The sequence below is a fragment of the Rhizoctonia solani genome, chromosome 10, assembly GCF_016906535.1.
Source record: "Rhizoctonia solani chromosome 10, complete sequence".
Lineage (NCBI taxonomy): Eukaryota > Fungi > Basidiomycota > Agaricomycetes > Cantharellales > Ceratobasidiaceae > Rhizoctonia > Rhizoctonia solani.
In genome coordinates this window covers 1215200-1239121 of record NC_057379.1, presented here as the reverse complement: position 1 = coordinate 1239121, position 23922 = coordinate 1215200, and the positions used below count along the sequence as shown (strand labels likewise).

At 42.9% G+C, this 23922-nt stretch overlaps 6 protein-coding genes across 6 annotated transcripts; 1 reads left to right on the top strand and 5 right to left on the bottom strand.

Moving 5' to 3' along the window:
- Positions 1 to 597: 597 nt before the first annotated feature.
- Positions 598 to 1470, bottom strand: RhiXN_08570 (Retrotransposable element Tf2 protein; the record flags this gene model as incomplete). The annotated part of the gene is made up of 1 exon (XM_043328386.1): positions 598 to 1470. One exon carries the CDS (start codon positions 1468 to 1470, stop codon positions 598 to 600), a length of 873 nt encoding a protein of 290 aa, XP_043183771.1.
- Positions 1471 to 2734: 1264 nt separating this feature from the next.
- RhiXN_08569 (Retrotransposable element Tf2 protein) lies at positions 2735 to 4909 on the bottom strand (the record flags this gene model as incomplete). The annotated part of the gene is made up of 1 exon (XM_043328385.1): positions 2735 to 4909. One exon carries the CDS (start codon positions 4907 to 4909, stop codon positions 2735 to 2737), a length of 2175 nt encoding a protein of 724 aa, XP_043183770.1.
- A 257-nt stretch (positions 4910 to 5166) lies between these two features.
- Positions 5167 to 5715, bottom strand: RhiXN_08568 (Retrotransposon-derived protein PEG10; the record flags this gene model as incomplete). The annotated part of the gene is made up of 1 exon (XM_043328384.1): positions 5167 to 5715. One exon carries the CDS (start codon positions 5713 to 5715, stop codon positions 5167 to 5169), a length of 549 nt encoding a protein of 182 aa, XP_043183769.1.
- A 1791-nt stretch (positions 5716 to 7506) lies between these two features.
- RhiXN_08567 (uncharacterized protein) lies at positions 7507 to 8196 on the bottom strand (the record flags this gene model as incomplete). The annotated part of the gene is made up of 2 exons (XM_043328383.1): positions 7507 to 7654; positions 7712 to 8196. 2 exons carry the CDS (start codon positions 8194 to 8196, stop codon positions 7507 to 7509), a joined length of 633 nt encoding a protein of 210 aa, XP_043183768.1.
- A 3121-nt stretch (positions 8197 to 11317) lies between these two features.
- RhiXN_08566 (uncharacterized protein) lies at positions 11318 to 12277 on the top strand (the record flags this gene model as incomplete). The annotated part of the gene is made up of 2 exons (XM_043328382.1): positions 11318 to 11856; positions 11917 to 12277. 2 exons carry the CDS (start codon positions 11318 to 11320, stop codon positions 12275 to 12277), a joined length of 900 nt encoding a protein of 299 aa, XP_043183767.1.
- Positions 12278 to 15674: 3397 nt separating this feature from the next.
- Positions 15675 to 18448, bottom strand: RhiXN_08565 (uncharacterized protein; the record flags this gene model as incomplete). The annotated part of the gene is made up of 6 exons (XM_043328381.1): positions 15675 to 16288; positions 16338 to 16400; positions 17176 to 17728; positions 17780 to 18040; positions 18152 to 18211; positions 18263 to 18448. 6 exons carry the CDS (start codon positions 18446 to 18448, stop codon positions 15675 to 15677), a joined length of 1737 nt encoding a protein of 578 aa, XP_043183766.1.
- Positions 18449 to 23922: the final 5474 nt, after the last annotated feature.

Sequence of the window (23922 nt, the reverse complement as noted above, 5' to 3'; positions counted from 1 at the left end):
ATCAGATGTGTCTACAACAGTTTTTTACACACTATTTACTATCACTTTTAGAGTCTGTTGTACACCAACTGTAAGGTTGGCTACTTGCTAGTGGGCAGGTGCTTATGGCTGTGCTGCAACAAAGCACAACTATCTAAGGCTATCTAATACTGCTTAAGGCAGTCTACTGAAACTATCTACAATGGTGAACTAGCTACCAGCAGTGAAGGGCTGTATGGCCCAAGTGACTACTGATGAGTGAAGGACTTAAGGTCCAATCTACTGGCTGAACCTCTGATCCCTGTCTGTGGTGAGAGACAAGGTAAAATTGACTTGGGATCTCCAAGCAATTTCCTTGCTGTATATATAGATAGGAGAACTATGTACATGTGGTCTGTGTGTGTGGGAACAGAAGTCTACATGTAAAATGAGAAGCATGGATTTGTGGTAAGTGCCCTTGGCATGGCATCTTGGTGTGGCATCTTGGCAGAATAAGCACCAAGATCATGTGACTGAAAAAACAAAGATATGAAGTCTGTAAAAAATACTAAGAGTAATAGAAAAAATAGATGGTTCTGGTGGTATGATTTGTTAGGGTGTAACATTGCCTCTCCCCCCTTAAAGGCTCTTGGTGGCATCACAAGCCTTTCTGAGTCTAGCTTGGTTGAAGCACTTGATCTCTTCTTGGCTATGTTCCAGTAGTTCCTTGGGTTCCCATGAGTTGTTTTTGGGGCTGTAACCCTTCCATTTGATTAGGTAGAACCACTTCCCTTTTTGTCTTTTTGAGTCAATAATCTGTTCAACCTCAAATTCTTCTTCTCCCTCTATTGTTTCTGGGGGAGGACAATCTGGGAAGGGTTGGCTGGGGGACTTGTGGACTTTTGACAATAACCCAATGTAGAACACATTGTGGATCTTCAGGGTTTCTGGCAACTTTAAGTGGTCTGCATGACTTGAGATTTTCCCTGTGACTTCAAAGGGCCCTAGGCATTTTGGGTCTAGTTTGTTGGAGTTTGACTGGATTTCAATGTTTTTTCCATCCAACCAGACTTTCTTGCCAATTGTATACTCTGGGATTATCCCTGTGTTGCCTATCATCCATTCTTTGGTCATTCTCAGGGCTGATTCTGCTTCCTTCCATTCCTTGGACAATGTGTTGGCTACTTGGTCTGCATCTGGCATGTTGGCTGGGATGTTTGATGGGTTCATCACCAGGCTTCTACCATAAACCAGTTCAAACAGGGATTTACCTGTGGCCACATGTCTGGCATTGTTACAGGTGTATTCTGCCAGGGGTAACCATTTAGCCCAGTCTGAGTGATTGGCTGCAACATAGGACCTGAGGTAGAATTCTATGAACTGGTTGACCCTTCCCTTTTGTCCATCTGATTCAGGGTGATAGGCCAAGGAAAATGATGGTATAATTCCCAATCTTTGGTAGAGGGCCCTGAGGAACTTTCCCATGAATGTTGTCCCTCTATCTGAAACCATTTTGACTGGTAACCTGTGAAGTTTCCATATGTGTGTGACAAACAGGTCTGCCAGTCCTTTTGATGAGACCTTCTTGGTTGTAGGGATGAAGTGTCCAAACTTGGAAAAGGAATCTATCACAACTAGGATGGCGTTTGTTGTAACTGCACTGTAAGGTGGGTGTTGTAGACACACTTATACCAAGGACAATTATTCTGATTTTCTCAATTTTAAACAAAGTCAAATGGACAACATTTTTGATCATGTGACATTGGTGCTTATAACATACACTAAGCGCCAAGCCATGTCCCCATCTGTGCTTACTCAGCACATGTAGCCACCTCCACCTATGATGTCATCATGACATGTCAGTGACATGTATGCATGAGTAAGGCTGACTGCAGAGCAGGGTTCTTATTTCATATAGAGTACTTCTTTTCTCACACACCTGTATTTGTAATTAACATAGCACTGTAATACATAAGGAGGCCAACCAACCATGGTAACACCCAGGTCAATTACCTCTTGTTGCATTCCCATCACTGTACAAGGCTTTAAGCCAGTAAATACTTAGTTACATGCCATAAGCATTGTTCTTGCTGTACTTACGTAGCTTACCACTGCCTTATAGCGCATGGTCATTGTAGTTAGGTAGTTTGTTGTTGTAGGTAGCATTGTCACTGCCTTAAGCGGTTTTCTCACTAGTCCATATGGCCACAAGTGCCTGCTATCTAGATGGCCCCTAAGGATGTCTAGGACAGTGGGTTACATGCTGGTGGTTGGGTGCTTAAGGCCATATGAAAACAACCAAGTCAACTATCTAAGGCTAGCTACTGTATCTATGACACATATAGCATCCTACTACTAACTACTGTCAAGGTGGGGGGGCCCAAGGCCTGGAGGTGTGGTAGGTCTACTGAGTGGGGTAAGTGATGTACTACTGAGGTACCAGCTACTTAGCTGGACTACTGAAACCTGTCAAAGATGAAAGACAAGGTAAAATTGACTTGGGGTCTCCAAGCAATTTTCCTGCTGTATATATAGACAAGGGAGCACTATTTACATGGTCTGTGCTTGTGAGAAAAGGAGAGTACATTTGAAAAGAGAAGCATGCTGTGGGCTGTGCAGAAGTGTGGATTTCCCCTAAGTGCCCTTGGCATGGCATCTTGGCATGGCATCTCAGCATAATAAGCACCAAGATCATGTGATCAAAAAAACAAGAGATATTAAGTCCGTAAAAAATATTAAAATTAATAGAAAAATTGTCCAATTCCAATGGTATAAATCAAGAGGGTGTAACAGCATTGTACCCTTGTGACTTGGGGAGCCCTGTGATGAAGTTGTATGATATGGTATGAAAGGGATACAGTGGTACTTCTAAGGGTTTCAGGGTGCTGGCTGGTGCTTGCACTCTCCTGTTGACTTGGCAAATTGGGCAGCACTCCACCCATTCCTTGGCAGATGACTTCATCCCAGGCCACCAGTAGCTTTGGGAGAGCAGCTCCAGTGTTCTTTGCTGACCAGGGTGACCTGCAAGGGGGGAGTCATGAAATTCCCTTAGCAACTGTTCCTTCAATGGTTCTGAGTTGGGGACCACTATTTTGCTGCAATACCATAACAGGTCTTCCTCCCAATCATTGTCTTGGTTGGCCTTTTGGACAGATGGTGGTGCATTGTTGGTGTCTTTGGTGAGGAATCTGATGATGGGCTCTATTGATGGATCTTCCTTAAGTAGTAAGCAGATTTTGTCAACAATTGAGACTTCCTCTGATGTACCTGTGTTGATGAAGACTTCTGGGGGGAGCATCACTTCTGGTTCTGAAATGGAGTCTAGGTAATCCAATCTTTGGGAGAGGGCATCTGGTTTGCCTGATTGTTTTCCTGGGCAATAGTGGACCTCAAAGTTGAAATTGCTCAGGAAGACTCTCCATCTGGCATGTCTTCTATTGAATGTGCAAGCCTGCATCCAATATTCCAGGTTTCTATGATTGGTGAATACCTGGATAGGTTTATTCATTGCCTCTAGAAAAATCAGCCATTCCTCTAATGCCTTTATAATTGCCAGTAGTTCCTTGTCATGGGTGTTGTAATTGGCTTCTGCCCCTGAGAAAGACTTGGACATAAAGGCAATAGGATGTAACCAGTTGTCTGGGCCTCTCTGACTTAGTATGGCCCCCATGGCTACTCCCAATGCATCCATTTCAAGAAAGTATGGAAGATCAGGGTTGGAATGGACTAATACTGGGCTCTTGGTGACTAGGGACTTCAATTCTTGGAATGCTTCTTCCTCTGTGTTTCCCCATGACCATTGGGAATCCTTCTTTGTATGATTGTGAAGGGGACAGGCAACTGTGCTGAATTTGGGGATGAATTGGCAAAGGTAGTTAACAAACCCTAAGAATGCCTGGACCTGTTTGACTGTTTTGGGCTCTGGCCATGATGTGATGGCTTCTATTTTCTTTTGCTCCATGGAGAACCCTGCTGGTGATATGACAATGCCCAAGTAGTCCACTGTAGTGATGTGAAAGTGGCACTTCAACAGTTTGCAGAACAGTTGGTTCTTCATCAGTCTTGACAGTACTTCTTGGATGTGGGTAGGGTGGTCTTTGGGATCCTCCAAGAAGACCAGGATGTCATCAAGGTATATTGCAACTGTTACATCTATCAGGTCCCTGAACAGATTGTTCATGAAATGTTGAAAAGCTGCCAGGGCATTGGTAAGACCAAATGGCATGACCAGGTATTCAAACAAGCCATATTTGGTTCTAAATGCTGTTTTCCATTTGTTGCCCTCTTTGATCCAAACATTATTATATCCCCAGTGTAAGTCCAACTTGGTGAAGATCTTGGTGTGCCTTAGTTTAGCCATCAGGTAATCTTGCCTAGGAAGGGGGTAAATGTTCTTGTGGGTGATGTCATTCAGTTTCCTATAATCTACCACCAGTCTTAGGGAGCCATTGGCTTTCTTGACAAACATCACTGGGGCACCAGCTGAGGAGGTGCTAGGACAAATTTTGCCTGTGGCTAGTTCCTCATCAATGTGCTGCTTGAGGGCCTTTGATTCTGCATTTGTCATGCCATAAATGGGACCTGGGGATAGCTTGGCATCAGGAACAAGATCTATGGAGATATCATATTCCCTATGTGGGAGAAGGACCTTGAATTCCTCTTTGCCAAAGACTTTTGCAAACTCATGGTATTCCTCTGGGAGATCTGCAAGGGGGTTTGGATCTGATTCCTCTTCAGAGGCTACCTGGAATTGTTCTGGAAATGTAACTAGCCCTTGTTGCCAGTTGATGAGGAGGGATTCTGCTGTTAACCATGTCATGCCTAGGATTGCCAAAGTGTTGCCTATGGGGCAAACAAGAAAGGGAATGGAATGGGAGTGGCCATTGGCCAAGGCCACAAGTTGAACCTGGTGCCAGATGCAACCAGTCTGGGAAATGGTACCATCTAACATTCTCACTACTCATGGATTTTCAAGTAGGGCTTTTGGTATTTTATATTTTTTGACAAAGGAGGGGGAAATAAAATTAGAGGTGGCTCCTGAGTCCACAAGGGTTTTGAGGGTTTCCATTGGATATTTGAGCAATGTCAAGTCTAGGTAAAGTAGGGTTTTTTTATTTGAATCCTGAGCAAAAGATACAAATTCAAACTCCAAGACTGGTACATGCACATCTATGTTCTTGACCAAGGGCTTGACAGTAGTCCTTGGCCTCATTCTTTTTCCAACTCAACAACCTCCCCAGCTCTGGCAGCCTCCTTGATTGTGGCTTTCCAGCCATTTGGGCACTGTTTGATACCATGCCCTTTTTGGCTGCATTTGACACACAGGCCTGCTGTGTGGCAACAATCCTGTTCTTTGGGGGTGATGTAATTTGGGTCCTTGGATAGTTGGACCCTGTGGGTGGTGGTGGTTGTGGTGGTTGCAGTGACCAGGGCCTTGGGCACCTTCTTTGGACAGTTCTCCTTGTTTTCTTGGCATGTGTTATCTATCTTGATGGTTGCAGCAAAGATTGCTTTGAGTTTGTCAGGAATGTTATCTTTGATCAATAACAGTTCCTTAACTTTCCAGTGGAGGCCTTGTGTGAACTGCACAATGTAGGCCCCCTTGTTCCAGTCTGATTCTGCAATGAGATTATGGAACTCTGTGATGTACTTGGAGGTGGTTGTGGTTTGGTTGAGAGTGGCCAGTTTACAGGCAGCTGCTCTCTTAGTGTCCAGATTGGCAAAGGCTTCTTTGAAAACACAGCCCAGCTCCTGCATGGTATGGGGGGCTTGTCCTTCTCCCTTGATGATATTGTCATAAACAGAGGAAAATAGAACTAGCCAGAATTGAACCAGCTTGACCACTAAACCATAGAGCCCTATTATTCCTCTGCTGACAACCCATGATTACACCTGCTGTTAAGAGTTGTGTAAGTACAGGAGTAAGAAAGAATTACTATATACAAAATGTATATGGGAGTAACTAAGAACTAGTATTATGAATCAGAATATATGCACAGAATATATGCACAATATAAGCTAGGTTATCAGGAATAACAACTCCTAACAAATAGTCTAGCAACTATCAAGTGCAGGTGGTTGGTTATGTATAGTACCTTAGACTAATGTTACTTAAGCCTAAGTGACTAAGGGTGTGTATACTTAAGGTCTCTGGGATAGTACCTTAAGTAAGAGGGTTACCTGACTAATGTACAGGATTTATAGGGTTTGCCTAATAAGTATAGGACTTATAGATGCTTAAGTAAGACTTGAGACTTATGGGGTTTACCTAAAATATATCTAGGATTCATGAGATATTGTAGATAAAGCTATCTACAATATAGGGGGTATGGTGGATTGAAACACTATCACTCAATCACAACAATCATTACAGTACTGTTGCACTATACTCAATGTTGAACTCAACAACTGTGACAGTCAAGGGGCACAGGGTTGCAGTAAGTACACTAATAGGCTACCCTGTGTCTGTTGGGACTGGCCTATGGTCTTAGTGCGCCAAATAACCTCCTATGCTATTTACAGTGAGTCAATCACTAAAGTAAATGCGCAGATAAGCTGTTAAAGGCTTGTGTGTATATGTCAATATATAAGAGTGGATAAATGGATAAGTGGATGTATTAGAAGCGTCTTCACAGGGTCCTTTTATACCCTGAGAAGGCGCACAAACAAGTATATACATGATTGATACCAAGAGGGGGTACAGGAGGTACATGTGGCAACTGAAACACTTGAGGGAGCCAATACTTTGGTACATAGTAAACAAACAACAGATCCTAATATTTGCCCCAAGGCAGTATTTACCTGTGTGGGTCCTTAGATGTCCCAAGGCTAAGTGTTTCATCCTTGGAGTAAACAGTCCCAAAGGTAAGATACCGCTGCATTGGGTACTTACAGTAAATGGGGCATAACTCTGCCAAAGGTTGTCCGTTTTGGGAGTTTGACCCAGCGTTCTGGAGCGCACAAACAGGCGCACCTAAGCGCAAGCGATTTGGCAGTGTGGGATGCCCGGATGATGGAGAAAAGGCGCATTTAGTGTGTTGGCGCTTAAGCGCTGATTAAGCGCCAGAGCACTTGCCTATGCAACAGGGGGGACCCTGAATATTTCTGTGTGTAGCCACAAGATAGAATCTTGAATAATAATACTACAAACAAGAGAAATATTGGTAGTTACTGTTTATCTACTCAGCTGAATTTATATATATTTAAATGAGTGAGAAAACAGCATATATGCAAAAGGCATTGCATATTGAGGGTATTCCTGAGGTTTATAGGTTTTGTGAAGGTCTCTATTGGATAGAGGGATCTTGAAAACCTTAGTTTGCATCTTTATCTCATTTGTTTACTGTAAGATCACTAGTGTAATTAATAAAATAAGTACAGATTAATGGAGAAATGTCATATCCATAACACCTGCTACCCCCCAAATTTGGGCTTGGGCCAGCATGCAACCACTTGTACTGGTCATGTGACTGTGTCCAGGACAGATATTATTAATGAGAGAGAGTGGCCAGTCTGCTGCCTTGTCCTCTATATGATAGAGGACCCAAACTACCATTTGCTCTTCTTTGTCAAATTGGTGGCAGTGTAGTGCCACCCAGAGGAGCATCCTATCAAGCCATTGTGTTGCTTGGCAACCCCTAGTATCTCCCTTAAAGGGGTCCAGCAGCTCCATCTTGGGGCATTTGGTGCTGCTCCCCTTGTCAGGGATGTTAAACCCCTAGACATTCTGCAAGGCTCCTTCTTGAATTCTCACCTTGGCTCTTCCTCTTCTGATTTGTACCCCACTGTGTTTCTAATGGGCCAGAAAGGGTTGGCAAGGGAAAGTCTTCCAGGCCTAACCATTTTTGGACAGTTAGTTTGGCCCCCCTGTTGATCTGGGGGGGTGACAGGCCCAGCCATTGTGATAGGCTTTCCTTGACCTTGGTCCTTGTCACCAATGAGGTTGTTGGTCTCCTTGCATAGGGTGGTGAGCTGGGTGAGTTGCTTGCCCTGAGATCTGACTTGGTCCTGCAAGGACCCAACTTGGGTGGTGAGGACTTGGATAGCCTTAAGGAGAGTGGTAATGGTTGGCTCTGGTTCCATTTGGGGCAGATCTGTTGGAGGGGGAGATGGTGTGTGAGAGGGTGGTTGGGAGCAGGCTGCCAAGGAACATTGGCTAGAGCAACTGGAGGGACAGGAGTAAGGGTGTGGGATGCCAGAGCATGTGGATGGAATATTGGAAACAGCGTGGGTGAACATGCCTTTGACAGGACTTATGAGCAGCTTTTGTGCAAGAGGTTATTCACTAATCCCTTGTGTCAAGTACCCAGCATTGTACAGTCCCTACAACAAATCAACAGATCTGGCAATTGTGATATGGGCGGGTTTTCTGCAAGCAGGTATTTCAGCTGTCTAGGGATGCTACTTGCTGAGTTCCAGCAAAACTCTTGGTATGCAGGCAATTGGAGCTTGTCAGCCTTGTAGCAATTCAGTACTACATGAGGGTGGTGGACTTTTGATTATTCTGTCCCCAAAGTGGCCCTGATCATGGTTATTTCCCTTGTGCTAGTACTGGGAGTCCTCTTGTTGTTGATCACAGCCTACAGCAAGTCAATTTTACAATGTTGTATGCCAACTGTAAGGTTGGGTACTTGCTAGTGGGTGGGCGCTTATGGCTGTACTACAACAAAGCACAACTATCTAAGGCTATCTAATACTGCTTAAGGCAGTCTACTGAAACTATCTACAATGGTGAACTATCTACAAGGTCTATGTGCATGAAAAAGAAGAGTCCATATGAAATGAGAAGCATGCTGCAGACTGCACAGAAGCATGGATTCTTCCTAAGCGTCCTTGGCATGGCATCTTGGCATGGCATCTCAGCATAATAAGCACTGAGATCACATGACTGAAAAAACAAAGATATGAAGTCCGTAAAAAATACTAAAAATAAGAGAAAAAATAGGCAGTTCCAGTGGTATGATTTGTTAGGGTGTAACAGAGTCACATGATCTTGGTGCTTATCACAAGAGCTTGGTGCTTCACATGCCAAGATGCTGCACCAAGGGGCAGCTAGATAACAAGATGCTTCTGCACAGTCTGCAGCACAATTTTCATTTCCACTTTATACTTTTCCCACCTTATTGCATTTGTAAATAGTTGATCTTGTGTGTATATACCACAGGAACATCACCCAGAGACCCCAAGTTGATCTTACCTTGTTTATCATCCCAGACAGGATCCAGAAGTCAGCAGAAGCATTAAGAACTTATAGTCCCTGTTAAGAGTTGTGTAAGTACAGGAGTAAGAAAGAATTACTATATACAAAATGTATATGGGAATAACTTAGAACTAGTATTAAATATAAGAATATATGCACAGAATATATATGTGCAATATATGCTAAGTTTATCAGGAATAAACAACTCCTAACAAATAGTCTAGCAACTATGAAGTGCAGGTGGTTGGTTATGTATAGTACCTCAGACTAATGTTACTTAAGCCTAAGTGACTAAGGGTGTTGCAACTGCACTGTAAGGTGGGCTGCACACTAGTGGCTGGGCGCTTAAGGCCATACTACTACACAACAATGCTGACTAATCTAAGGCAAACTACTAATTAACTGCTTAAGGTGGTGACTAAGTGTCTACTGACAATGGTGGGGGGGCCTTAGGCCTGGAGGTGGTGAGACTACTGAACCACTGGTAAGCAATGAACTACTGAGGTACCAGCTACTTAGCTGGACTACTGGAACCTGTCTGAGATAAGAGACAAGGTAAAATCAACTTGGGGACTCCAAGCAATTTTCCTGTTGTATTTATGAAAGAAAGAACTAATTACAAGTGGTCTGTGCACATGGGATAAGGAGTCTATAAATGAAATGAGAAGCATGCTGCAGGCTGCACAGAAGCAAGGATTTGCAGTTAGTGCCCTTGGCACGGCATCTTGGCATGGCATCTTGGCATAATAAGCACCAAGATCACTTGATTGAGAAAGTAGAGATAAAGAGTCTGTAAGAAATACTAAAAATAACAGAGAAATCTGGTGAATCCAATGGTATAATTATCAGGGGTGTAACAAAGGGTATGTATACTTAAGGTCTCTAGGATAGTGCCTTGGGTAAGTGGGTTACCTGACTAATGTACAGGATTTATAGGATTTGCCTAATAAGTATAGGACTTATGGATGCTTAAGAAGACTTAAGACTTGTAGGGTTTACCTAAAATATATCTAGGATTCATGAGATATTGTAGATAAAGCTATCTACAATATAGGGGGTATGGTGGGTTGAAACACTATCACTCAATCACAACAATCATTACAGTATTGTTGCACTATACTCAATGTTGAGCTCAACAACTGTGATAGTCAAGGGGCACAGAGTTGCAGTGAGTACACTAATAGGCTACCCTGTGTCTGTTGGGACTGGCCTATGGTCTTAGTGCGCCAAATAACCTCCTATGCTATTTACAGTTAGTCAATCACTAAAGTAAAGGAGGCATCATCCATTGGCCACCACCTGGGTGGGGCCTTTTGCTTTTTTTGGTGCTTAGGCCGCTTTTTGTACAAAATGCTAATTTTCTTGCCTCACAGAGCGAATTTGGGTGATTGGAAAAGACAGTTCTCATTGTTTTTGTCCGCATATACATAAATATAAAATATTTTTTTATACACCCCCTTGTTGTGCTCCCACACTCCTTTGATTGTTAGCATTTAGGCTGACACATAAGGAAAAACCAAGTAGCCACATACACACATGCTGACTAAAGGAGTCTGGGGTCCCCAACCCAACACAACCTACTGCCACTTTGCTCCAATGACAGTCAGTAAAAAGAGAAAACACCAAAATTCTAGCCTGGAGAAGGCTTGGGCAACTGAGAGTGGGAACCTCTATTTATGTGAATTAATTACTTATATATTTATACAGAAAAAAGCAAAACACAGCTGTCAAAATAATGACAAAAATCAAGAAGAAAATATGGCAAGGTGTGTACTACCCAACCATGAGCCCAGCTCATCAGTGAATGGCAAGAGCATTCACTTAGTCTATTTAGGTAAGTTAAGCCACTCTTTGTGCTGAGTTCAGCTCACTGTCCAAAAAAGAGCCAGCAAGGCCCTCTCAACCCCAACCTAATCTACTGTCAGCTCCCAGTCCACCTCCTCACTTGGATGATTGTTTGGACTCAGAGGATGACCTTGAATTGGAGGACAGACCACCCCTTGGGCCACAGAGCTATTACTGCCCACCAACAATTGCTCAGGCGCAAGATGCATTGAGGGTGCTTGACCATGCAGTCCAGACCCCATTACCATCTGTAAATGGACCCAACAGTTGATCCTGATGGGGAACATACCTGGGAATACATGCAGGTGGTGGAACATGTCCACACTTGAGGATGAAGATGTGTTGTTGGAGATTAAGTTACACCTGCAAGGGATTGGTAAATATGCCCAGGCACAGGATATTGTTGACTTCCTACAAAACCCAGAGGTCCAAGGCCAATTGGACATCAAGAATAAAATCAGCCTACGCATAGCACAGAGATGGTTGTCCCAAGCTGGTTTCCAGTGGAGGTCAGAACCAAAAGGTCAATATTTTGATGGGCACAAACAGGAAGATGTAGTTGCATACCAACAGACAGTATATGTCCCCTTTCTGAAGGCACTTGAGTGTTGGCAAATAATCTACAATCAACATGCTGTCCCAGATCCTACCCGCCCTCTACAATTACAGCCTGGCAAGAAGCCTGTAATTTTTTGGTTCCACAACAAGTCCATTTTTTATGCAAATGATTGTCAACTTGTCCAATGGGTTTATATTGGCAAACACCCAACACCATTCAAAAAAGGGGAAGGTTGCAGTATCATGATAGCCAATTTTGTGTGTCCAGAGTTTGGATGGTTGCATGGACAAAATGGGTGAGTAAAAAATGAAAGAGTGTAGCAGTGCTTGGTAGTTAGAACTCACCAAGGAAGCAGTGAATCCACCAGGGTTATCATGTTTCCAGGAGGTGACATGGATGGGTGGTTTACAAATGACTGGGTTATTCTGCAGCTGCAAGATGCAGTCAAGATTGTCCAAGACACTTTCCTGCAGTTCATGCATGTGTTTGTTTACAACAATGCACCCTCCCACACAAAACACTTGCCCTCATCACTTACAGCTCAGGGAATGCCCAAGGGGCCAGTGATGGATTGGCCTTACTACAAGAACAACAATGGCAAGAGGACTTTTGTGTGGATGGAGGATGGCAGACTTCCCAATGGGTCAGCACAGTTGCTCTATGACCCAAATGAGCCAACAGGTTGTTGCTTTAAGGGAATGGCCTGGATTCTTTGAGAGCGTGGCCTTGGTCATCTTGCTCAGAAGAATGCCATGTGTGTGAAGGGGTGCAAAGTCAATAGGACCAACTGTTGCTGCCAACAAGTGATGGCAAACCAACCAGACTTCCAGTTGCATGACTCAACCTTGCAAGAGACTGCACAACAGCTTGGGACTCATGTGTTATTTGTACCAAAATATCACTGCAAGTTGAACTTAATTGAACAGATATGGGGAGTGGCAAAGCATTACTACTGTGACATGCCACCATCTAGCAACCCAAAGGTGTTGAAGGCAAATGTTGTTAAAGCCATGGAACTGGTACCAATTTTATACACACAAAACATCTACTAATGTCAATCTGTAGGTTTGGTGCTTGATCACAACATTTTGTTGACGGGTACAACAGTGGTATGAATGGCTTGCAAGCAATTGATTGGGCTACAAAAACATTTTGGCACCTTTGGGAGACACCAAGTCATATTCCATTTGAACAAATTGCCCCAGGATATGTACATGTAGATAGGAATGAATAAGTGTGCTATTCTAATGATATCTGCACCCAACAAAGTTCTGAGACTATGTTTGCAAGCCCCAGGACTCTGCCAGTCAGCTTACACGTACACTGCTACCTTGGTTTTTTCTCACATGTGCCAACAATCAAACAGGTGCAGAGACATGACAATGGTATATATTTAAAAATAAGCTGAATATACACATATGCAAACAAAAGGCAAATAAAAGTGTCTTTTCCAATTGCTTGAATTTGCTCTGTGAGGCAAGAAAACTAGCATTTTGTACAAAAAGCGGCCTAAGCACCAAAAAAAGCAATAGGCCCCACCCAGGTGGTGGCCAATGGATGACACCTCCTTTAAATGTGCAGATAAGCTGTTAAAGGCTTGTGCATATATGTCAATATATAAGAGTATAAGTAGGATGCATTAGAAGTGTCTTCACAGGGTCCTTTTATACCCTGAGAAGGCGCACAAACAAGTATATACATGAGTGATATCCAGAGGGGGTACAAGAGGTACAGGTGGCAACTGAAACACTTGAGGGAGCAAATACTTTGGTACATAGTCTTTAATAACAGTCCCTAATGTTTGCCCCAAGGCTGTATTTACCTGTGTGGGTCCTTGGATGCTCCAAGGCTAAGTGTTTCATCCTTGGAGTAAACAGTCCCAAAGGTATGATACTACTGCATTGGGTACTTACATTAAATAGGGCATAACTCCGCCAAATGTTATTCATTTTGAGTGTTTGAGCCGTCATTCTGGAGCGCACAAACAGGCGCACCTAAGCGCAAGCAACTCAACAGTGTGGGATGCCCGGGTGATAGATAAAAGGCGCATTTAGTGCGTTGGCACTTAAGCGCTAATTAAGCGCTGGAGCACTTGCCTATGCAACAGGGGGGGACCCTGAATATGTCTGTGTGTAGCCACAGGATGGAATCTTGTATAATAAATACTACAAACAGGAGAAATATTGCTTTTTACTGTTTATCTACTCAGCTGAATATATGTATATTTAAATCAGTGAGAAAACAGCATATATGCAAAGATATTGCATATTGAGGGTATTCCTGAGGCTTAGAGGTTTTGCAAGGGTTGCAATTAGATAGAGGGCCCTTGAAAACCTTGGTTTGCATCTTAATGTCATTTATTCACTGCAGTATTACTTGTGTAATTAATGAAAATAAGTACAGATTATTGAAGAAATGTCATATCCATAACATTATGTCTACAGAGACATCCCTGGTCTCATTGCATGCAACTCTGATTCTCTCCCCCCTCACTGTGACATTCTCACAATTGACTTTATTTATAATGGCTCTCTTACTACTCTAATCAATGTCTATTTCCATGGAGACAGCAAGAGATACAAAGACACCCTTAATCATCTCATTTGCCACCCCTACCCAAGCTTGCACACTATCATTGTTGCTGGCAACTTTAATACCCAGCACCCTAACTGGGCTCTCAAGGGGTCCAAATGGGTCAATAACCAACCCAATCCCAATGCTTGCTTACCAGATAACTGGATATCCAAGAAAAGTTTCCATGTACTTAATGACCTCATTGTGCCCACCTGTAATGGGAAAGGAGGCCAGTTGAACTCAGTCATTGACCTTGCCCTCCTCCTCAATAGCATTGCACTGGATGCATTCACTGTCCTAAACATTGTCTGGGACCAAGTGGGAGTTGGTGCTTGCTGCTAGCTAAGTACAATGAAGACCATTTAAAGTGGTAAAGAAGCTATCTGCAGCAGCAAGGTACCTAACTACAACAAGCAAGCCACTTAAGGTGGCAACCAGCTATCTAAGTACAGGTGAGAGGCTGCTTAAGGCAGTGTGACTACTATCTACTTGAGTATTTTACTGGACCTAGAGTCCTTATGCACTGAGTATGATGCAACAAGAGGTAATTGACCTGGGGATTACCATGGTCAATTGCCCTCATATATTGTGGCAAAGCTGTGTTATTTACAATATAAAATCAAATACCATAACCAATAAGAAGCCCACTCCATCAGTGGCCTTACTCATGCACATGTGTCACCTGTGATGTCATAGGTGGAGGTGGCTATGCAGCTGACTAGACAAAGGGGATGTGGCAAGCCACTTAGGGTATGTCATAAGTGCCAAAGTCACATGATCAAAAAACTTGTCTGTTTGCTTTTGTTTAAATTTGAGGAAATGGGAATAAATTCCCTGGTATTGTGTGTGTCTACAACATTCACAGAGCTTCAGTGGACATGCAAAGCTGAGGGGGCCATGGGCTTGGACCATAACATCATACTGTGGTTGATCAGTCTGCACAACCAAATGATTGCCACAGCAGACCCCATAATCAAAGATGAATGGACAAGTTGATTTAATACCCTACTGTATCAAGCTCACCTCCCCCACCAGCCCAAAGATGCCAACAGAGCTAGGTGCAATGGCAAGTGGCATTCTAGCGGCCATTTCAAAGGCCACCCAAGACACCATGCTGCAGAAGAAACCAGGCAAGGGAGGCAGACAACTGCTGTGGTGGAGTAGCAAATGCTTCAAAGACCTCAATGACTTAAAGTACTGTAGGCAACAAAACACTAGCAAATTGTAATGTAATGGTCTGGTGCTGCTAACTGCTAATTCCCTCCTTGTAATGTAATGATTTTGTTGTTGCTGCTAACTTGTACAAATTTTGTAATGGTATATCTATCTACATACATATATTAATCCAAGTCTACAATCATAAAATTGGCCCCAATGAGAGTTTTGGGGCTTGTAGGTACATTTTGGGTATTGTATACATAATTTTTGGAGGGGTCTAAGGCCTTGGGCACATCAAATTTGGACTCAGATGCAGCTGTGGGCACACTTGCAACCAATGATGAGGAACTGACTGCCCTGGGTTGTTGGTACATATATAGTTCAGTGTCCTCTGCCACTATTGCTCTTGGAGTCTGCTTCTGATTTGGCATAGTTGGAATATCCATCATTGGGGAGACCTTCCTCTCTGTTGTATATATAATTGTTGTTGTCATCAAGCACAACATTGTGCTGGCTTAGATTCCCTCCTGCTCCCAGATTGGAAATGTCAAGGGCTGACAAAGTGGGATCATTGTTGTAATTGGCCCCATCTGCGTTAATTTTGAGATGTTCTTGGAGCTTGGCAGTGGTTGCATTTTTTGAAACTGAAAGTACAAATGCAGTGTCATCTTCAAAGTGCTTGTCAACAATAGATTGGGCATAGGGAGAAACAAGCAAATTGTTGGAAAGGTTCCACCTGCCAAGTGCTGCACATGACCATGCCTGACAAATGACCTCTGGATGGCTTTGAAACCACTTGTAAGCTGTGAGTAACCATTTTGGGAATTGATCACAAAGTGTTCCAACACTGAAGTCCACCCAAACTTGTTCAGGTGGGATATTTTTGTTCAGCTCAACTTGGGTCTGCTCAACTAGGTACTTGATGCATTTGATTTTGATGACATGCTTGAGCAGTTGTTGGAAATTGACATCACAAGGTTGAGCTTTGCCAGTGCCTAACAATTTTGGTGAGGTAGATAGATTGTGAAATAGATAAAAACTTACAGCCTCCAAAAATGTAAACAAGTTTAATTCCTGGGTGGTTTTCATGCATCCAAGTGGTCAACTCTTTGCTCCAGTGGTCAGCCCAGCAGTCTAATAATAGAATTGCTTTTTGTGTTGGAGGAAGATTTAAGAAGTGTCATGCCCTAGAGGCGTGACCACCTTAGAATCCACTAAGTCAAAGAAATAGTGAATATATGCGCTATTTTCATGAAGATTTATGGATATATGCATCTTTATACTATTTAGGCGCTTAGCGCTTATTATGTAATCTCATCACATGACCTTTAGTCATGTGATCACGTCTTTCTTATCTATGGTCATGTGACCTTATCTTTGTTGTTATGTTTGTACATGTAATTACTCTTCCCCTTCTCTGTTGAATATATAAGGAGGGTTCTGAGAGCCTTAAGCCTCAGAACTTGACCTCTTATCCCCATCCAACACTACTACCCTAAGACATACACTTAAGAGTATTGCCTGAGAGCATACCAGTCCCTGTCAAAGGTCCTTTGCCCAGCTATCTTTATAGCACAGTGCACATTTACTATATTGGTCTTGTCCAACCCCTTATCTGGCAGTTGCCTTGAGCTCTGTTAGATCCTACTAGCTGATAAGTCCTATATTAGGCAATAGCTTGTTAGGTTTACCCTGTGGTAGTTGTTGGCTCTGACAAGAAGTCAATCACACACTTGATGTATGGAACAATGATCTTCTCAATGTACTGTTGACATGACTATATTAGTAGGGTATATGCAAGGATTTAGAGGTTGTAATGTGCACCTCCTTCATGCACTTCAGGTTGCTCCAGTGTTTTACACCACCAGACATGAAAAATAACCTTGGAGTTCACACTGCCACCAAAAATGAGCCAACAGCAAGGATTTGTCAGATTTGCCAGCATAGATCACTTGGAAAGGAAGCACAGCCCCAGATGCAGTGACTGTTGGCATGAGTGTGAATTGATGTTTCTTGTCTTTCCCAACAACCAAAACCTGTTTGCTCCCCTTCTCAGCCCAAGTTTGCAATCCTGTGCTCATGTAAACAATCCCAGTTTGGTGATCATTTAAGACAAGGGGCATTGGGACATTGTGTTGCTTTATAAGCCATGCCAAGCGCATTGCCATGTCTGTGCAGAGCTCCTCCCAGTTGTTGGGGGTGTTTTGGGCCTTTTGGGTGGCAGAATGGTATGACCAATTCAACTCAGTGTCCAGGAGTTGCTGCACAGAGCAGCTGCAGCACTTGAATAGGCCTCCCTGAAATGCCTCAGGTGCACAAGACTTGAGGAATCCTAGGATTGCTGCATGAGCAACACCATATGTGATGGGTACACCACTGAGCTGCAGCTTATTCAAGTAAGTTTTGATGTCTTCACAAGCATTGGGGTAGCAATCCTATGTACAATGGTAAGCTCAACATATTCATTGTTTTGTCTATAAGCTCACAAGAACTTGTGGGCAGCCTAGCTTCTTAAATGTGAGATGAGGGGCGTCTTTGGACTCTTTTTCCTTCATATATTTGACTTTTTCTTTTGTGTTGTCACTCCAGCAAAGGTTTGTATGGTCAGTCCATTTGGTTAGCATACCACTATGGAGCAACCCAAACTGATGGCCATTTACTCCCTGTTGGAGCTCCTTGACCACCTCCCTTAGATTCCAAAACCAGTAGTTTTGTACAACCTGGTCAATGGTGGTAAGGTATGCTGACTGAAACCAGTTTGTTCATTGGGAACAGGTAAACCTTTTTGGCCTAGGGATTGCATGGCCTTTTGAAGGAGAATGGGGTGGTGTTGGGGAGCACTCAATAGCCTCACAAACCTTTGATTTAGATGGTGCCAAATTGGCTACAGGTGTGGTTTTGTCATGCAGCTGCATTTGCTGAAATTTAACATGTACATGAACATATTCTGCTGTATTGTAAATTCATACCTTAACAGGTCTGCCCATCCAATCCCAATCCCCTGCAGCAATCTCTTGCTTGACTTTCCTCTTCCAAAACTCCTTCACTTGATTTTGATTCAGCTCCTTTTTGTGTTTTTTCTTCCTTTCTGCAGCAAGTAGTTTTTTGCCCTTGCAAAGTGAAGCTTCATGACAAATCTGTTCAAATCCTTGCATTGTTTGCTCCCTTGCCTCTTCACCTGTTGCACAAGAAAAATGCAAAGTAAGTTTAGACTATGGCATAAATGAGCTGGGACAAGGGTGGAGGGCAGAAAATATATGTTTTCATGCACTAAATAAATGTTTTTGAGCCCAAAACTACAGATGTAAAACTCAACACTTCATAGCTGCACTCTATGATGCACTCTTGGCAACTTGTTGCTATTGTAAGTTCTTGTAATGGCCTGATCCTGATCTGTTGCTAACAAAAATTGCAATTTTGTGTAATGATTTTCAATTGTGGTGTTGCTAGTGTTTTGTTGCCTACAGTATCCATCCAACTCCTGCTCCTGTGATGTCTGTAACTCCCATGCAGAGAGGTGGGCAAGGCTGCTACCATTGGAAATTTTTTCTAGTTCACCAACTAGTATAAGGGCAAACATCAAAGCCCCCTCCCATTTGATTTGGCAGAGGCCTTGTCACCCAACCTCAGCAAAGAGCAGTTGCCCCAACCAACAAGTTCTTCCCCAAAGCCACCTTGGCAAAAGTCTTGCTCAAACCCTGGGAATCACCCTCTCCCCCAAGATCACAAGAGACTGTGGCACCCAATCACAACACAGGAAGTCAAGGAGTCTCTTGCAGACTCATCAAACATGTCTGCACCCAGGGCATTTGGCACTAATCAACAAGTGCTGAAATGGGCTTTTACCTTGGAACCAACTGCCATCCTTGCACTCTATGGTGGATGCCTCATACTTGGATACTACCCCACATGCCTTTGGAACATGATCATTGTGGTTATCTTCAAACCAAACTGTTACAACATGTCCAACCACAAATCCTATTGCCCCACCTCTCTCCTGGAAGCTCTTTCAGAGTGCCTGGAGAAAACCATCACATGCAGACTCATATACAAATCTGGCAGGCACAACCTCATCCTGCAATTTAAATTTGGTGGATGCAACATGACCTCCTGCAACAATTCCAGCCTTTGCCTCATACACAATGTCAAATCCCAATGGGCTCTTGGCAAACATGTCTTCCTTCTTACCATGAATGTTTCTGGCTATTTCAACAATGTAGACCACATTAGACTAATCTACATGTTAACCCAATTAGGCTTTGCACATGAAATCTGCCATTTGATCCACTTGTACCTCCTTGACAGAACTGCACAACCCCAAATTGACAATACCCAGTGAAATTCCATTAACTTACCCACTATTGGCAGCCTGCAAGGATCCCCCCTATCCCCCATATTATATTCTATCTACTTGATCCCCCACCTTTGTGCCATACAAGACTTGCAAACCCATACCTAAATGTATGTCAACAACCTCTCCATACTTGCTTTCTCCCACTCCCACCCCATCAATGCCCAAATCCTCCAAGACATTGCTCAGGCAGCCAACAAAATGCTTCAGTCCCTTGGATTAGAGTTTGAGCTCCCTAAATCCAATCTTATCCACTTCATCTCATGAAAGCAGCAACTGTCCAACTGTAGTGTTGAGATTGCACACAAACTCAGAACCTCAATAATTACACCAAAAATTGTAGTCTGGTGGCTAGCTTTCTGTTATTGATATGACATTTCTCCATTAATCTGTACTTATTTTATTATTTACACAAGTAATACTACAGTAAATGAAATGGGATAAAGATGCAAACTAGGGTTTTCAAGGTCTCTCTTTCCAATTGCAGCCTTTGAAAAACCTATAGGCCTCAGGGATACCCATGATATGCAATATCTTCTGCATATATGCTGTTTTTTCACTCATTTAAATATACATATATTCAGCTGAGTAGATAAACAGTAAAAAGCAATATTTCTCCTGTTTGTAGTATTCATTATACAAGATTCTATCTTTTGGCTACACACAGAATATTCAGGGTCCCCCCTGTTGCATAGGCCAATGCTCTGGCACTTAATCAGCGCTTAAGCACCAACAGACTAAATGCACCTTTTCTCCATCACCCAGGCATCCCAAACTGTTGAGTTGCTTGCGCTTAGGTGCGCCTGTTTGTGCGCTCCAGAATGTTGGCTCAAACACTCAGAATGGATAACATTTGGCACAGTGTGCCCTATTCACAGTGAATACCCAATTCAGAGGTATCATGCCTTTGGGACTGTTTACTCAAAGGATGAAACACTTAGCCTTGGGACATCCAACCACCCACATAGATAAGTATTGCCTTGGGCAAGCATTAGGGACTGTTGTTATTTACTATGTACCAAAGTATTGGCTCCCTCAAGTGTTTCAGTTGCCACCTGTACCTCCTGTACCCCCTCTTGATACCAATCATGTGTATACTTGTTTGTGTGCCTTCTCAGGGTATAAAAGGACCCTGTGAAGACACTTCTAATGCATCCATTTATCCACTCTTATATATTGACATATGCACACAAGCCTTTAACAGCTTATCTGCGCATTTACTTTAGTGATTGACTCACTGTAAATAGCATAGGAGGTTATTTGGCACACTAAGACCATAGGCCAGTCCCAACAGACACAGAGTAGCCTATTAGTATACTTACTGCAACCCTGTGCCCCTTGACTGACACAGTTGTTGAGCTCAACATTGAGTATAGTGTGACAATACTGTAAGGACTGTTGTGATTGAGTGATAGTGAATCAACCATCCATACTCCTATATTATAGATAGCTTTATCTACAATATCATAAGTCCTAGATATATGTTAGGTAAACCCCATAAGTCTTACTTGAGCATCTATAAGTCCTGTACTTACTAGGCAAGTCCCATAAATCCTGTAATTAGTCAGGTCACCCTCTTACTTAAGGTACTATCCCAGAGACCTTAAGTATACATACCCTTAGTCACTTAGGCTTAAGTAACATTAGTCTAAGGTGCTATACATAACCAACCACCTGCACTTCATAGTTGATAGACTAATTGTTAGGAGTTGTTTATTCCTGATAAACCTAGCCTATATTGTGCATATATTCTGTGCATATATTCTGATACTTAATACTAGTTCTTAGTTGCTCCCATATACATTTTGTATATAGTAATTCTTTCCTACCCCTGTACTTACACAACTCTTAATACCTATCTCAACCCACCTTGGTGTCTGGATAACCCCTTCCCTGGCACATTAATATGTGCATTCCCCCTGGCAGCTCCTTGAAGACCTACCAATTGAAGACTGCCAAGAATGCAATCACCTGATTGACACATTTGCACACAAAAGCACTCCAATTGGATTCTTGGATGGCTCAAAAGAGGTGCAGTCAGGGGTTGGCAAGGTTGGAGGCAGGTACAGTGTACAGTGGAAAAAAATGGAAGTTGCCAAATTCAGTGGTAGCATTGGGCCCTGTGCCAATATGTTTGATGCCAAAATGCTTGCCCTTGCTCTGATAATGCATAGATTCATATGGTTTGCCTACAACATCTGTAAAATCCATGTCTTTTTGGACAACTTAGCAGCTTTGCACATTGTAAACTAGGCCAAACCTCACCCTGGTCAGTATGCCTCAACTCTGTTCTGCAAGGAGGTCCATGCATTCCTCAGAAACAACCTGAATCAAACCTTTGTGGTTCAATGGATCCCTGGCTCCTCCAAAATTGAAGGAACAAGCATGCAGACAAATTGGCCAATACAGACCTCAACCTCTGCACCATGTCCCTCTTCAACCACACCATCATGTGGGCCAAAGGCCAAGCCACCCAATGGGTCTCCAAGATGTGAGGGACAATCTGGACAGAAAGCCCCCACTTGAAACTGTCCAAAACCATACACCCTGCCTACCATACTTTAAACTCCACCTCATCTTCAAAAACACTGGTCTCCCCTGCTCAATCTCCTCCTGCCTCATCCATGTGAGGATAGGCCATGGGTGTTTTGGCAAACACAAAGACAGAATGCTTCTCATTGAGGTCTCTTCCAAATGCTTGTGCAGCAAACACATCCAAAGCGTCCTGCACCTCTTCTTGTGCCCCCTTGTGGAGGACAGCAATAAAATACTTTCCAATTTTGCACTAGATCTCAACCCTGCTACCTTGTTTGGTTCAACCAAAGGCCTAGAAGCAGTTGCAAAATTCATACTTTGCTCTGGCATTGGGCAATATATATAATTATTTCTGGCTGTACATTGACCCCCTCTGCCCAACATCAATGCCAACAGGTGTCCACCCACACTCCTCCTGCCTGTCTTGCTTTACCCCTTGCTTTGCTCTGCTTTCCCTGTTGTTGTCTCCTTTCCTTCTTCTCTTACTGTTACTCTCTGGTCTGCCTGGGGATGCATTATTTAATGGTGCTTTTCTTTTGTACTACCATGAGCAGTTTGCTTTGTTTGCATGTAGCTCCTGTTCTCTGCAATAGCAGATTCTTTTTTTTTACATAAAAAAAGCAGTTATAGTATGTGCGTCTTCTCATCCCTATGGATTCTTTGAGTTCCAAACAAACAAACTTATTCAATGTAACATACTGTTCAATGTGTTCAACATAATAAATATCAAGTGATTGACCATACTAGACCTCTTGTATTAGTTGGCTGTGTTGTTGCCAGAAAGCCTCTGGTTGGGTGGGAGATTTTACTGATACAATATAGACGTGATAATTAGTCTGGGTCAGATTACTGGAGTAAAATATACCTTAGTAAATGAGTTATCCCATGCAAGTCAATCCAGGTCTATCAGAGCTGCAGTGCAAAAACAGTTTCCATCTACAATTATGCAAATTTGACCATATTGAACAAGGGAGTTGGTAGCAATATTGAAGCAAATTTAATGCCTTGTGCATTCAGGATATAGAAGGCTGAAGTAATGTGTGATTTGAGTTTGAAAGTCTTCATATAACCTTGCATACTTGTTTATTGGTTGCCTTAACACCACAGTGTTGACTAGAAAGCACAGCAAATATATGCAAGTGAGCACATTAGGCTGCAAAGTAAGTTTTCACTCACATCCTTCACACACAACTGTTGTGAGTCTCACCTCTTGACATGGCTATGTATTGCCTGTGGCTCCCTCCTTCCCCCCAGTGCATGTGACTGGGTAGCTCATGTATGTTCTATCTATATCCATCCAATCTGTTTGTATGTTTCCTCTATTCCTTTTTTATGTTCTTCCTACTTCCTTGTTCCCTTCTTGCACCTAGTCCAGACTTATTCCATTCTAAGTGCTTCTATCTTGCTTATCTTGCTGTGCACTGGCCTGGTTTACTGTGCAGAGCTTCTGAGCCATATGCTCTATCTTGCTGCCCAGTTGTACAGCCTGGACACCATCCCTTCTCATGTATTTACTCCCTTTTACTTTTGCTATGAAAGAAGACTGTGAATTGGCTTGGAAACCCCAAGAACAATTCACCATGTCAATTTCCCCCATTCTTATCTGTGTGAACTGTCTCATTATCTCACAGCAATCATTTCATTCCTGGTTGTGACAACAACTCTATGAAATGAAAACCTCCTTTTCCAACATAGCCATGTCTGAATCTGGCTTTTTCAGGTGATAACATATTGAAATTGCAT